The following is a 16,416-nucleotide window of genomic DNA, read 5'->3' on the forward strand; positions in this document are numbered from 1 at the left end:
GGCAGTTGCTGCAATACTATGTCCGGCGTGCTGGCATGCGCAAGGCAATTTTTATAGTAGAATCGATGCTATGTATTCCAGGAGTTGTAATATTACAGCAGCCAGACCAAAACAATTAATTAAACGCTGACCGTAGGGAGTTCCATTCATTGATTCCTCAGAGAGCAATTGAGAGAACAGAAAGGAGATGATGACAGCCCAAACACCAGCGTAAATCCCCTCACCACGTTTTTGGGGAACAGTTAAACCACAGGTCTAGGATCTGTCAAGGTAGTTTCTTGTGGCTTATTTTTCAGTTGTCACTTGTGGAAAGTCCCAGTCCAAAAAAACGCAGTCTGTGTGCCTGCAATTCCTGTCTCAAATGTCTGAAAAGCCTAGACTTTGTTAGGTGAGTTCTGGTTTTTACCAAGGTCTAATTATGCTGGCTGGACCTGATCACTCGTCTTGGTAATAGAGAAAAAAGAGCAGCCATTTGAGAAAGTACGGGAAATTTAGGGTTTGGACTACAGGATTGTAGTGAGCAAGGAAAAGGGTTCAAAATAGCCATCACCTAATTCTGGGAGTCTATCTGAGCAGCAGAATCTTATTCTCATTTTCAACTATGTAACTCCAAGTCTCTGAACAGATGCTACTGGAAACCTGGTCTTAATGGTTTGTTGTTATTGAAATTTACTTTTTATTTTGTGGGTAAGAATAGTGTGTGTGTGTGTGTGTGCGCGCGCGCGCGCCACCTTTGTGCAGGGCCTGTAGTGTCTAGATGGAGCATCGGAATCCCTTTGGACTAGAGTCATAGATGATTGTTCATCTCCATATGGGTACTGGAAATCAAACCCAGGTCTTCTTTCTGGAAAACCTTTCAGTGTTCTGAACCTCTGAGCCATATCTCCAGCCCCAGAGATTCTGACTCCTGACATCTACAGTGAGTGGCAGTCTTGTGGAATGGTACCTTTTATTTGTGGGTTCTGACAGTATCTCCCAGTAGTAAGAAGAATTCAATTGGAGGTTGCTCACTGCTTGTCTGGGGTGGTAGGGGTTGCGGGCTGTCTTAACTCTATTGCTTCAATTGCAATTTAGCATTGTATGGCCAGAAAGAGTTCAATTTCAGAATACATTTATATCTGACTAGGGGAAAAGACTGTCCTCCCCACTGTAGAGTTTTGCCTAGAAAGGATATACATTCTGAGTACTTGTTTTCAAACTGAATGGTTTGGAGAATAATAATAAAAAGTAACAGTTGAGAGGAAATTCCCTATCTATCTTTACATTCTTTTTCTGAAAACAGTTTGGCCCAAGCTCAAACCCTTAATTTACTACAGACATTGTGATTTCAAACAACTCGATCGACCGTCTTTGGCCTTCGGTTTTCTCTCTGAAAGAGAAATGTATAATTTACTTGGCAGTAATTAATTACTGATCACTTAATTAATATATGGAAAGTGTTTACAGTAATTCTAGTTGAACAGCAAGTCCCTAGAAGATAAATCCTATGTAAATATACGGTAACAGTTTGGTAGTTTACAAATTACACTAAAAAAAAATTAAGATAATTCAAAAGTAGTCTATGTTGAGTAAGAGGACTCCCTATCATGTGATGTTGTACAGCACTGTTGATTGGGGTGGTCCTGAGGATTAGAGAAACCATCACTTTAAAAGCCAAATATGTTGTTTTTCCCTAAAAAAAATCTGAAAGGATGGCAGCTTGAAACAATAATTTAATTTAAATCCATGGGAAACTGCAGATAGTCTGCCTTTGGACACGGTGTACTCAGCTCAACTCAGAAAATAGGGAGTTCTAGTTGGTAGAGCTGGTCTTGCATGTACCAGCCAGGGTTTGATCCCCTGCCCTACACAAATTGGACATTGTTGGTTATGCAACGGGTTTGAGACCAGCTGGACTAGAGAGAACACACACACACACACACACACACACACACACACACACACACACGTCTAAAAAGGATCGAAAGGGAAAATAAACACAGAAAGGAAGGCTTTGTGACAACCATCAAGAGGAGGTTGCTGAGCAAAAGGGTCGTGGTTTGTGTGAAGTGAACAGGAATATGACACCAAGGATCTGAAACTCAGGTTTCCATTTGAAATATGACTCCTGGCGAGACTCCTGCCCTCCACTCTCAAAGAAAACTGAAGGCTGGGTTCACAACCAAGATTATGCCCGACCGCGTCAGTAAAGTGCTTAGAAATCTGGTGAACATAAGTGGGACAGGGCAGCCGCTGCCCTGGCTTAGGAAAGCACTCCGCCAGGAGGAGGACCCTGCGGCGTCCAGGCGGGAGTGGGAGCCCGGGCAAGTGACAAGTCGACCCTGAAGCCCGGCACAACCGCCTAGGGAACCACAAACGCGGGGCAAACCTCCACCCCCACCAACAGTCCACGCCGGTTACGTCACACAACGTCAGGGGTGACGCGAGGTTGGCGGGCGGGGTCAGCGCGGGGGCGTGTCTGGGTCGCGCGCCGAGTGAACGCCGCTGACGTCGGGCTCAGGTGCGCGTGCCCGCCCGCTCTGCCTCCTGCTTGTCCGCGCGCGGCCCAGGTGGCGGCCCGCAAGCTCCAGGTGGTGGCGTAGGGGGTGACGAGCGGTCCCCGCCGGGCGGGCAGCGAGACTCACGTGACAGCAGGAGGTCGCGGCGGGGACGGTCAGCCCGGTGGGCCAGGGCTGCACCGGGCGAGGCAAGGCGTCCGGCCGCACCCTCGCGGGCCAGGCGGGACCTCCCTGCGGCGGCGCCCCGGCCGCCGTTCCCCTTCCGCGGCTCCGCCCGCGCCGAGGCGAAGCGGCTCCTCCGCTGGGCCGAGTCCGCCAGCCCGCCGGCGGGCATGGAGCGCTACCCCCGGAGTCCCCGTGCGGCCCGCGACCGCCAGCCCTCCGGTCCTCGCTAGCTCTTGGCATTGGGCCTTTTCTCCACCATCCAGCCGGGTCTTCGGAGCCTGTGGCGTTGTGATTCGGACGAAATGGAAGAAAAGGAGCGATGTGACCCGTTCGGCTCTGCCCTCCTGCATTGAGGCCTAGTTGGCATCTGCAGAGAGGAAAACACAGCCAGGAAAGCGTGGTGTTTTCTTTTTTTCCAAAGGAAGGGGGTGGGAGGGGAAGGTAGCGAAAGGGAGGAATCCTACGTTTTATGGTTTTTTTTTCTTTTCTTTGTTAATTCTGCACTTTGAAAGTGGTGGTTAAGTAAACTAATCCAAAAGTTTTTGTTTTTGTTTTTCCTATCCAGAAGGCAGATAAGGGAGTTTTTGTTTTTTTTTTTTTTTTGGTCCCTTTTGATTCCAACCTTTCCTCCCAGTGACAAAGCATAAATCATGGACACCAGAGAATAGGTGAACCTCAAGACTCTGAAGACAGAGATACCTAGACTTTCCTCAGGAGGAAAGGAGCGAGGTGTTTATCGGCTCTGCCTGGAACCTAAATCGAAAAACATGAGTTGCATGCCATGGAAAGGCGACAAGGCCAAATCTGAATCCTTGGAGCTTCCCCAGGCATCACCCCCACAAATCTACCATGAGAAGCAGCGCAAGGAGCTCTGTGCCCTTCATGCTCTCAACAACGTCTTCCAGGACAGCAACGCCTTCACGCGGGAAACTCTGCAGGAGATTTTCCAGAGGTAAGGCTCCCCTGCTTGGCATCTTGATCCCCACTTCTTGGTATTTCTGAATTTGTGTGGGTGGTGCAGTGTCTCAGGGATAGAAACCTTCAAACCCACAGGTTTGGAATTACGATGCTGTGGGCAGGAATAAGGAACCCAGGAATGGGAGATAATCACCATCTAAGGTCCAGTCTGTTGTGGACTAACCTCAGTTGGGCTGTCTCCACAGATGTGGTCAGACAGGTGACTCCGTGTTGCATGTGTTATTCTCATTTTGTGACGAAGATAGGGCTCTGTGGAGCTCCTTAATGTCCTCCAAATAGCCCGACCAGCCTTGGACTCAGGGTTGAGTTCTCCACTGGTGACCACTGCTATAGCGCCTCCCTTCCAGACCCTGCCACCAAGTAGTTTACAGTCTAGGAGGGACAGACACAACATACATCGACATCCAGCCATCTGTTACCAAAGGTGGGACATGATGGGAATCTCAAGAAAAGTGTACCACAATGCTTAGCTGTTCTGGGGCTATGTGCTGCCTACGGTGTCCTTCATACATTGTTCTGTATGACTTTCCTCACAGTCATTTTACTGATAGAGAAATGAACAGAAAGGTTAAGAAATTTGTTCATAGCAGCTTCTCAACAGCTCTGCTGCGATGAGAGCAGACTCCAGGTCTCTCCTGCTATATGATGATTTTCCGGGGGCTGGGGAGAAGTTCGGTGATGGGAGTGCTTGCACGTTACCTAGGGGGTCCTAAGTGCAATCCCTAGCTTGGCCTCTCCAAAAGAAAAAATGGCCTCCGAAGAACAAATATGCCACTCCACAAGTGGTCAGGGGTACAGGCTTATGTCCATTGCTTTGGTTTTTGAACTCTTACCAAGGGCCTTGAGAGTTGGTTCTGTGGTGTCTGACTGGACCCAGCAACATGACTGAAGTCCATAGCAGCTTTGACAGTGAGCCTGGAAAAGACCTCAGGACGGAGAAAGTTCAAGGATGCTTTCAGCAGTAAATACACTGAGGTCCCAGAGGACCTCTTGACGGTCCTCATTTGGAGAAGAAAAAGCTGCTGCACTGGACTGTCGGTCACAGCTATGTTTTCGGTGATTTGTAAGCATAAGTGTGGACCACTTATCTTGAAAGAACTGTAGGAGTCTCCAAGAAGGGCCCTACCCGGAGTGCTCTCCCAGAACTACAAGGAGAGTAATTACTTTCTAGTGCCAGTTAAAGATCAGAGTAGCACCTTTGGGTAGCACGGCAGCTGTGCCATTTGCTTCATGACTACTATCTGTAAGTATAGTTCATTCCTCAGAAGATGAAGCTCTAGGAGTTAAGAAAAGCTATCTTCCACCACCCAGTCATGGGACAGAAGGGAGGGCCCAGGCTTCTGAACTACTTCCCTTTGGACAGTTTTCTCATCACAGTCAGGGAGAAGGAAGTGACTGACCGTGAGCATGTGCGTATGCTTGGTACTTGGACGTGTGTACTGACCATCTTAGAGCAGCCTTAGTAATGTGCTGGGGAGCCAGGACAGAGCTGATGCCATTTGCCTGGTTTTACCCACCAGTAAATTAATGTCAGACTGTATGTAGTTAGTCATACTCGGGTTGACAGATTCTGACCTTTATGAGATTGGCTCCTGGACTGACAAGGGAGTTAAATCATCTTGAGACACTAACAAATCAACTCTTTGCATCATTCTTAGGACTCTCTCTGTAGCAGCTTCACACCCAGCTTAGGAGGTAGGCACCATTGTTCCCTATTCCAGATGAAGAAATCAGAACGAGGAGTTTGTATTTGTTAATGGCCAGATTCTGCCAAGCTTTATAGCTCTAGGGCCTGCCTCCAAAGGGCTCCTCCTGGCTTCTTGCTGCAGCCTGGAAAATCTCAGAGAAGCAGGAACTTCAGTAGCTGCCTTTCTGGCTAGTAAGTCAGAAGGACTGGGAGGTCTGGGCTTAATGTTTGTGGATAATTATGTATCTCTCAGATATGTTTTCCCTGAACGAAAGGGGCTAAATATTTGCCAATCACCACAAGGGACCAAGGCCCTGTTCCTTTTGAAGCTTTTGAAAATTGTATGTTTTGTGTTCCCAATCAGCACAATACAGGCTGACCAGTAAGAAAATTCCAGAAAAGGAGTTCTATTTTAGAGCATTCTTATTTGTAAAGGTTCTGTATGGATAAGTAGGGACCTCTCCCCCAAGTGTATGTAAGGAAGAAGAGAGAGAGAGAAGGCTAGCCACTTGCAGTGTGCCTGTGAGAAAAGCTGAGCAGGGCATCTCAGGGCTGTACATGGGACAGGTCTAAGAGCCTGAGGCACAGAGAGGGCCGTAGACACTGGGACAGTTTAGAAATGAAAAGATGGTCTCTTTAGAAACTGGTATTCAAAGACAAGAAGAGTGAGCCATGCTGTTGTAAACTGAGGCTCAGGAGGTGCAGAGATGGACAGCAGTGTTGGTGAGAGGAAGTCCGTCATGCCGAGGAGTTCCAGCCGGTTGAAGGAGGAGAAGTACAAAAACAGGGTGGAGTCTTAATAGAATTGTGGAGATGACTCATGCTCAGAATAGAGATGAGTTAAGAATTTAGAACTGAGCTAGTACTGATTAGCAACAGACAGACAGGGAGGGGAGGAATCAGATGTGACTGAGGCTTGATCCAGGAGAAAATATCTCCAGTGGTGGGCTGACGTTACCAGTGTGTGTTTCACTGTACCATGTATTCGTCTAAACTTTGAAAAGGAAGGGCTTAGAGGTGCACTCATAGGTTTGAACTCACGGTCTTAGGCATGCTCTTGAGTGTCCTGCCACTCTACGCCCTCAGTTTCAGTAGCTTTTATTCTGTTATGTGCCTGGATGTTTTGCCTGTATGGATGTCTTTGTACCACATACATGAGTTAGATCCTATGGAACTGAAGTTGCAGGTGGTTGTCAGCAGCCACATGGGTTCTGGGAACCAAACCTGGGTCGTGGGTACCAAATATTAAATTTAGGGATTAGAGTAGTTCATCTAAACTCATGATGGGAATAGCTGACACTTACCTACTCCTGTGATCTGTGTTTTATTTAGAAACATATCAGGAAATGATGAAAGAAAGAAGGGAGAAAAAAGTTGATTAAATCTCTCCCTTCCGCCCTCCTTTTCCCTCTTCATTAAAATCCTAAGTCACATAGCAGGCCCAGTAGTAACTCTGCAGTGGACTGAGGACATTAATGGTCACCTGGGCTAGAGCCCACCTTAGAGACCTCTAATGTTTGGCAAACAGGGAGGTTTGCTGTAAGCTCCAGGATGTCTGGAAATGGGTAAAGCCATCCTGAGCAGCAGCCACTGTGCCCAAGAGGCTCTGATGGACCATTGTGGAGAAGTAATCCTGGGCAGGCTATTCAGTGTTGTCTTAGAGGCTGGGTCTCACTGTGCCACTGACCAGCTATGTGTGACTGGGCAAGTCACAGTAACCTTTGCACCTCAGCTTCCTTGTTTACAGTATCTAAAGATTGTTGAAGGATTAAATGGTAACACCTATGAAGCAGCTAGCCTAGTTGAACCATCAGTTAACCTAAAAGTCAAAGAAAGGATGATTGTCGGTCAGGGAGAGAATCACAGGGGTAAACAATCCCTCATCTTCAAATGACCATGGGTGAATAAAAATGGGTGCAATAAAGAAACCAAACGAGCTGTTTTGTGGGTAAAGAAAAAATTATTCCAAACCACTTTGCCCTCTCTCAGGAAAGCAGAGGATTTCCAGGGCTTTAAGGGGAACAGGTACTTAGGAGGAGGGTAATCTGTAAACTGGGGTATAACAGAACTTGTTGAATGGAGATTGGAGGAACCTAGAGGCATAGACCTCAATATGCTAATGGACACCATAGCTCACATGTTAGTGGGAGGCCCCGTTTGCCAGAGATAAGAAGAATGCTTATTTTTAGTAGGTAGAAGCTAATTTTCCAACCCTGGCAGGGGTGGCAGTTGGGTGCTGGCTTTTGTCTAAATGCCAGACTTTGGGAAAACCAATTTCTTGGGACCAGACAACTAGCCCTGTAGAGTGGAATGGAAATTGTTGTTAGCAGTTCCTATACTGATCAATTTGAGATTTCTTTGAAAGATCTCATAGTGCAGACTGGTTATATTGGAAGATAATCGTGGGTTTCTGATCCGCCTCCCAGATTCTAGACAGCAGCCCCATGTCAACATTGGCCAACTTGGGCGTGTTTATTAGATGCCAAGACCTGGCTGAGAGATAGCACTAAAAAGGTTTCAGGACTTACTGTTTGCTTGAATGTATGCCAGATGAATCCTTCAGTAAATTACTATTGATGGTATTTAGATAAGTTGGTATTATGTGTGATCCTGAGTCTCCCTCCATTTTCATAGACTCAGGAAGGATTCTGTGGAAGAGACCATGTGAGGTTAAGTCTGAAGAAGCTGTGGGATTTGGCTTGTAGTCAGAAGTAGGATAAACTACTACAGGCCACATAGTTTTAGTGCCTGAAGTGTATTTTACTCTCTGGAGAAGAAGCAGCAGACTGAGCAGGTGGGACTTGGAGTTGGCTAACCTTTAGTGAGTTTGTGTAAACCTAGGCTTGAACTTGCTTAGTTTTGTCAGCTGTTAGTGTTCATGGACAAATCGGTTAAAATCACCAAACTTGAGTGTGGTGGTGTGGCACAAACCTAGCATTCCCGGCACCTATGAGTTGGAAGCAGGAAGATCAAGAGTTTTAATTTATCTTCAGCTAAATAGTGACTTTGAAACTAACTCAGGGGGCTGGAGAGATGGCTCAGCGGTTAAGAACACTGACTGCTCTTCCAGAGGTCCTGAGTTCAAATCCCAGCAACCACATGGTGGCTCACAACCATAATGGGGTCCGATGCTCTCTTCTGGCGCATCTGAAGATAGTGATAGTGTACTCACATAACATAAATAAATCTTTTAAAAAAGAAAGAAAGAAAGAAACTAGCTCAGGCTACATGAAACCTTTTATAAGAAAAGAAAAAATCACCACCTAACTTTAGAACTTATATATAGGGCTGGAGGATGGCTTAGCAGTTAAGAGCACCGATTACTTTTCCAGAAGTCCTGAGTTCAATTCCCAGCAACCACATGGTGGTTCACAAACATCTGTAATAGGATCTGGTGTGTCTGAAGACAGCTACAGTGTACTGATATACATAAATAAAATCTTTTTTAAAAAGTGTGTGTGTATATAGATAGATAGATATAGATATATAGATATATATTACTATCTGGGTGTGGTGGTACACACTTTTAATCCCAACACTGAGAAGGCTGAGGCAGGAAGATCTCTGTAAGGCCAGTTTGGTCTTCAAAGTGAGTTCAAAGTGAGTTCCAGAACAGCCAGGTCTACACAGAGAAACCCTGTATCAAAATAAGCAAACAAGCAAACAAACATGTAAACGAATGACTAGATCATCCACAATCATGGCCCAAGTAGGGCTGCTTTCTGCCATATTGGTGCCCAGTTTCTGGATGCCTACCCAGAAGTAGCTTTTTTTTTTTTTTAAAGGTTTATTTATTTATTACATATAAGTACACTGTAGCTGTCTTCAGACACACCAGAAGAGGGCATCAGATCCCATTACAGATGGTTGTGAGCCACCATGTGCTTGCTTGGGATTGAACTCAGGACCTCTGGAAGACCAGTCAGTGCTTTTAACCACTGAGCCATCTCTCCAGCCCCAGAAGGAACTTTTTTATTTTATGTTTTCCTTGTTGGTGGTGGTGGTTTGTTTTTTTTTTTTTTGTTTTGTTTTTTGTTTTGCTTTGTTTTGTTTTGTTTTTTGGTTTTTTGGTTTTTTTTTTTTTTTTTTTTGAGATGGGGTTTCTCTGTGTAGCCCTGGCTGTCCTGAAACTCGGTGTGTAGACCAGGCTGGCCTCAAATTAATAGAGATCTGCCTGTCTCTGCCTAAATAAGTGCTAAGATTAAAGTTATGCCTCACCACCACCAAGCCAGGAAGGAGCTCTTGGACAAGGCCAACAAACACCCCTTTTTATATGGCCTGGTCCGTTAGGGGGTACCCTATTGCAGAATGCCCCTCTCAGCAGGTTACTGCTAGCTTCCAGAACTACCTCATTCTATGCCAGCTTTTACTAACACGCTCTGGGTGGAGACTAGCATCCAGATTGTGGGGCCTCTTGGAGGGAACCTGCTAATCTTGGGCTGGCTTGCCTTGTCTTTTTGAGATTTGTTGTTCAAGTGCTTAGTCCTGGGCTTTTTGGTAATCTTGGGTAATTGGTAGATGAGACTTGAAACAGAAAAGACATTAAAAGAAAAAGGCACATTTAAAAAAAAGTGTGTGTGGGTATGTGGCCATGAGTGTGTGGGTATGTGGCCATGAGTGTGTGTGGCTATGTGGCCATGAGTGTGTGGCTATGTGGCCATGAGTGTCAGTACCTGTAGAACCTAGAGGCATCAGATCCCTAGGAGCTGCCGTTGGATGGTTGTGAGCTGCCTGAGGTGGACCTTGAGATCCACTCGGGTCCTCCAGGAGAGCAAGCAGCCCTAGCTGATGAGCTGCTTCTCCAGCCCCATGCCTCAGGCTTTTTACCTACATAAAATGAACACATACCTCTTACTGTGAGGCTTAAAACAAGGCACGTACTTATTAAGGCAGCTCCCCTAGTGATGGGTATCAGAAGAAAATGATATTTGCTTCATGTGTGGGAAATGGTGCCTTTGCTCTGGAGATTAACAAGTGAGCCCTTTTTCCTTTAATGTTACTATTTTTTAAACGTGTAGGGTGGTGATACCAATTTTCTCCAATGATTGTCACTAGGTATATCAGCCACACTCCAGGATAGGCCTCATGGTCAGGAGCAGCTGGCCAGTACAAAACAGACTATGTTTGCATTGTTTTTTTTTTTTTTTTTTTTTTTTTTTGTACAGTTTTTTTTTTTCTTTTTTGTTCTTTTTGTATAGTTGTTTTTTAAAATCTTTCTTTCTAGGTTGGTTTTCCTTTTTGTTTGTTTGTTTTGAGAGAAAAACCATGAAGTTGAGTGATTACAGAGATGAGAAGGATCTGAGAGGAGTTGGGAGAAAGAAAATGTTACCAAAATATATTGTATGGGGGAAGGGGAGTAGAGAGGGAAGCAAAGGGGATAACATTTGAAATGTAAATACATAGATATTCAATAAAAATGATAAATATATATAGTATGAAAAGAATTAAAGACCTCAGTCAGAAAAAAAGTTTAAATGCGAAGGGTATTTTACCTACATGTATGTTTGTGTACCATATATGTGCCTGGTGCCAGCAGAGGCAGATGGCATTGGATCCCTAGGAACTGGAATTACAGATTGGTGTGGTCATCACATGGCTGCTTGGAATCAAACCTCGGTCTTCCTTAACCCCTGAGCCAACTCTCCAGTCCTGAATCCCTGCGATGCCCAGTATGGTGGCACAGACCTTTAATCCCAGCACTGAGGAGGCAGTGGCAGGTGTATCTCTGTGAGTTTGTGGCCAGCCTGGTGAATGTGTTTTTATTTTATGGGTATGGCTATTTTGGCAGCATGTATGCTTGTGACCCATTGTGTCCACCGCTTGTGGAGACCAGGGAAGGGCTTCAGACGCCCTCGAACTGTAGTTACAGATGGGTTTCAGCCACTGTGTGTGTAAGTGCTGGGTCATCCTTCAAGTCCCTTCATCCCCCTTTTGTTTTTTGAGACAGGGTTTCACACTGTAGTCCAGGCTGGCCTAGCGCTCTTAGCAGTCCTGCCTCAGACTCCTGATTGTTGGAATCACAGGCATGCACCACTATCCCTTGCAACAAGAGTTTTAAGCCGTGTCAAGGGCATGTATTATCTTTGAAGACTGGAGTAGTGAGGGTCAGTTGGCAGTTTGCTTGGCATGTGTGAGGCTATAGCATTGCTAACACCACCCCCAAAATAACATGGGCGCTATGCTTGATGACTTTTTTGATTTTATTATAAGCAAGAGTTCTTAAAATTTTAGAATTATTTTCTTTTGGAAATGACGTTACTGCCTCTGGACACCTTCCTTCTTGAGGAACCCGCCACAGTTTTTTTTTTTTTTTCTTTTCCAAGACATATTGTGACACATGCCTTTGATCCTATCACTTGGGCGTCAGAGGCAGGAAGATCTATCTCTTTGAGTCCCCAGACAGCCAGGGTTATGTAGAGGGACCCCTGTCTCAAAAACAAACTAACAAAAGAACTAGCAAAACCCACCCCCAACAAAAAGACATGTTGACCTTTCTCCAGTCAAAATGTCCTTTTTCATCTGCTGGCTTGGTGAGACGGAAGTAATCGGGTTGGGAATGTCCTCAGCACAGGCCTCACTGGAAAATGGAATTGCTGTACACCAATAGTCTCGGCACTCAAGCTGAGGCAAGAGGATGTTGATTTCAAGGCTGGCCTGAGCTAGTGTGGGAACCTTAACTGAAAGCTGGGTGGCCGCCAGAGCTACAGTTGGATACCTTTTTCTTTCTTTTTCTTTTTTTAGACAGGGTTTCTGTATGTAACTCTGAAGGTCCTAGAACTTGCTCTGTGGACCAGACTGACCTTGAACTTATTCACTTGTTTTTACCTGTAAGTTTTTTTCCCCCAATTGATCCTTTGTGCTTTTCATGATTCTTCTGTTCAGGATACACAGAGGTATATACACATGCACACTGACTATGGGCTCCACATTCCAGTGTAATTTAGGCCTCATTACTCTTTACTGCCTTTCATTTGGCTCTAGTTCATGCAGTTATGCTGTCTGTCTCAGCTACCACACAAGTTAACGATTACAGAAGTGTAGGCCTTATAGCATTTAAATTACAAAAAGCAGGAGTATCAGTTAATACTTCTGCCATTTAAAACTCCACATACCAGTTACTGGTGCATTTTGCCTTTAAAGTAAAGGTCTCACTGTGTAGTTCCACCGGTTGGACTTGAACTCAAAGACCTGCCTTGCCTCTGCCTCCTGAGTTCAAGAACTATAGCTGTGTGCCACCAGCACGCCCAGCTTTGCCAGTGTTTTATTATAAGGTTTGTGTCCAAGCACAGGAGCATCAGCAGTAGGAGTGCTGCAGTGGCAGGAGGCCAGTGCCCCCGAGGATCATCTCCTGTCCTTCACCGTAACACTCCTCAGAAGGCCAGAATAGGTCTCAACCGCCCTCTGTTGTTTTGCATCAGGAGAGGCAACATCTAGGCCAGCAGGAGCCAGGCATGCAGTGCTTGGGTAGGAACTTGTGAGACTGTCCTGCTGAGGGAACCAGCTTCTAGAGGCAGTGCTGGGGAGGCTGGGCAGATCCACAAACCTAACCGTTTTTTTTTTACATTTGTAGGCTGTCTCCGAACACTATGGTGACGCCCCACAAGAAGAGCATGCTGGGAAATGGGAACTATGATGTGAATGTCATTATGGCAGCACTTCAAACCAAAGGCTATGAAGCTGTTTGGTGGGACAAGCGCAGGTAGAAAACCAAACTTGATTTGTCGACAAGAACAGGCTGTGGTTCCAACCCCAAGCAAATGGGGGCAACCATGGAGTGTGGCTGTCCCACAGCCTGACACCTTTTCTCTTCTGCAGGGACGTGGGTGTCATTGCTCTAACTAACGTCATGGGCTTCATCATGAACCTGCCCTCCAGCCTGTCCTGGGGTCCACTCAAGTTGCCTCTCAAAAGGCAGCACTGGATCTGTGTTCGTGAGGTGGGAGGGGCCTACTACAACCTTGACTCCAAACTCAAGATGCCAGAGTGGATTGGAGGCGAGAGTGAGCTCAGGTGACCCTGCAAGGCTGGGCTGCGGAGCTTTTAGCTTGGCATGCTAGGGAAGTTGAGCTTATCTGGTTATTTGACAAAGGAAATAAAATTCCTGTGTCCTGGGATCCTCTCCCCGTTCCCTTGGAACCATAGGGTTTTGAACTTAATTAGGACTCCAGCCCTTTGATGAACAGGTTTCACATCCTATGGTTCTAGCTTTCTGGTTTGATAGGACTGACATTGTCACCTCTCCACTTAGACAACTGCCAGTTAAGAGAAAGGAAGATGACATCATTCCAGAGAGGATTGAGTTTCTATGTGACCTATTTGTTCTTTTGAAGACAGGGTCTCTCTGTATTCCTGGCTGTTCAGGAACTCCTCATGTAGACTAGATTGTCTCAAACTCAGACATTGGTCTTCTGCCTGCCCTTGCCTCTTGAGTGCTGGGACTAAAGGCATGAGTCACCTCCACCCCAAGCCCTATGACTGAAGTTTTTCCTTTTATTTATTACTGTAAGTGTACAGGTGCCTGTGAGCTCCTGGGCATGTATGGAGGTCAGAGGACAGTTTTCAAGAATTGGTCCTCTCCTTCCACTATGGGTTCCTAGGATCTTGGTTAGATTGTGAGGCCTGCTTGGCAAATAAGTTTTACACTGAGGTTTGATGTTGGTAGGTTTGAAGCTTAGTAACCATTGGAATATGTGATGTTCTCGTTCTTATGCTGGCCACTGATGATGACAGGAATGTATGAGAACATGCAGAAACTGAGACTGGGAGTCTAGCAGGAGTTGGAGGGGTAACCAAACATGGAATCTCTTAAGTCACCCTTAGAATTTTAGGATTGTCACTGGTGTAGCTGGGTGGTGGCGGGAGAAACCCTTAGTCCCAGCTTGTAGGAGGCAGAGGATAGTGGATCTCTGGTGAATGGGTGGTCCAGGGACTGCAGTCTGGCCTCTCATTTCTTCTTGCCTGTTCCCTCTTCCACAGGAAATTTCTAAAATACCATTTGCGAGGTAAAAACTGTGAACTCCTACTGGTGGTACCCGAAGAAGTGGAAGCCCATCAGAGCTGGAGGGCCGACGTCTGACAGTTCTGCCTGACCCTTTTTGCCTCAACCCTCCAGACCTCTTTGATGTGCTGTGGCCTCTACAGTTCACTTCCCCAAACATCTCATTGGGTTTTCCCTTCAGATTTGCCAGTGCAGTAGGACAGATGTGTGGACTGTCACAGAGCCACCCAGCAGTATGTGTCTGGGGGAAGGTAGGAGCTCTGAACACTTAGGGCAAGCCATCGAACACCCTTTGCTAAGGGAGCTGAAAAGGGTCCATTGAGGGGGGCTTGGTTATTTTCCCCTTTCTATAAGGTCTTGACACAGGTTCTGCTGGTGGTGTCACTGATGCTTCAGGCTCACAGAGGGGCTTGCCCCCTTTCTCTCCTGTGGCACCATGGTGTTTCAGGACATAGTACATGCAGAGCCCAGTGACTGGCTCAGAGGAGCCAGAGCCAGGAAACTGTCTCTCAGGAAACTGTCTAGATTCCAGCAGTGGCCACATGCCATCTGCAATCCATTATGCCACCTCTTAGCCCTTTTAAGTCCCAGCCAGCCTTGCAGTTTTATAATGAAAAGTTCTGATATTCCAAAGTAGGTGAATTGCACAGTATTCTAGCAAGACAATGGTGAAAGATATACCTAATACTATGTGGGTAAAACCACAGTAGGGTAGGTAGTCACTGGTGGCTCTTCACTCTAATATGTCCCTACCATTTCACTACATTGATTAGGGAGGCTCTGGGGCAAAAGACAACAGGGCTAGTATTCAAGTTGGCCCATCTTTGCAAAATCAGAAACACATCTACTACTGACATCAAATTCCATAGTTTGGGACAGAGTTGGGCAAGGAAACTGCCATGAAGGTAAGCTTCAGGGTTTGAGACCGGTGGGCACGCCCTGAGCTCAGAGCTGTGTCAGCAGTCTTGGGTTGATTGTGTGCACCGAGCTAGAGCCTCTGGGTTTGGCATCTGGTGTAGTTTCTTTTACAAACAGGGTTGGCTCACCCCACCTCAAGTAGTTCTAGACCATGTTTTCTCCTGTAATTTTGGAAAACGAGGGGAAATAAGTACCATACTCCCATACCAATCTGTTTGTGGTGGCCTTCAAGGCAGGTGACCTGGCCAGCCCTTATTGATCCATGGTCCTGCAGGTCTGAGAGCTGCTCCACTGGCCTGCTTCTCCCTTGGCAGTGGAGCTACCTGGGGCTTGCATGTTAATCCTGAGCAAGCTTGCTGGGGTGAAGCAGGGGCTGTCTCCCCACTGTGACTGGAGTGCATGTTTACACCAGCACTTTTTCTGCACATGTATCTTCAATCCAACAAGGCCGTTTTTTATTCAAGTAGCAGAGGCCTCAAGTGGCTACTGCATTGCTCTCAGCCATGGTCATCTGCACCATTTTCTACACCAGATCTGCTTGGCACCATGGGGAACTCTGCCCCTGCACAATGACATTCCAATCACTACCAGCCAGAAGTTACAGCCGACCTTGCTGATCGTCACAAGCAGGACCTTGGGTCCATTGGCACTGTCGGTGATAGTAAGCCATTTCTTGGGAAGAGGAGACTCCTCCCTACAGATCTGCTCGGGCCTGTGTAAATGGCACTGCAAACAAGTCCCAGGCACACGGGAGCCCATGAGCTAGTGAGATGTACAAAGATGCTTAAGCAGTTCAGGGCTGGTTCTGTTCATATCCAATTCTGGTGCTTAGGAACAGGGACCCATGTTGATGCCCAAGGGCAAAAAGCCCTATTCCTGTTAAGGAAGGGGCATCCTGAACCTGATGCCCAGCAAGGGGCAACCCTAGGCTTTGGTTTTCTTGCTTTATTTCCTTTTTCTGTTGGCCTTGTGCTGGGTTTGTTTACAAAAATGTATTTTGTTTAACCAAATATTAAAAATGAAAAGCTGAACACAAATCTACTTGTCTGATTATGTTAAAACCTTTGCTATGACTTTGCCATCTGAGACACATTAACTCTCCTACCTGAAAAATCAGGAGAAAGCACTCACTTAGTAAGATTAGTTCAGAGATACTCAACCATGATGTTGTG

General features: G+C 46.2%; 1 protein-coding gene across 1 annotated transcript; it reads left to right on the forward strand.

The window, feature by feature from the left end:
- Positions 1-2,495: 2,495 nt before the first annotated feature.
- On the forward strand, positions 2,496-16,281 carry JOSD1 (Josephin domain containing 1). Its single transcript, XM_080939787.1, has 4 exons — positions 2,496-3,615; positions 12,899-13,027; positions 13,144-13,338; positions 14,305-16,281. Exons 1-4 carry the CDS (start codon positions 3,431-3,433, stop codon positions 14,402-14,404), a joined length of 609 nt encoding a protein of 202 aa, XP_080795913.1. The 5' UTR covers positions 2,496-3,430; the 3' UTR covers positions 14,405-16,281.
- Positions 16,282-16,416: the final 135 nt, after the last annotated feature.

This window comes from Micromys minutus (genome assembly GCF_963924665.1).
Source record: "Micromys minutus genome assembly, chromosome: 27".
NCBI lineage: Eukaryota > Metazoa > Chordata > Mammalia > Rodentia > Muridae > Micromys > Micromys minutus.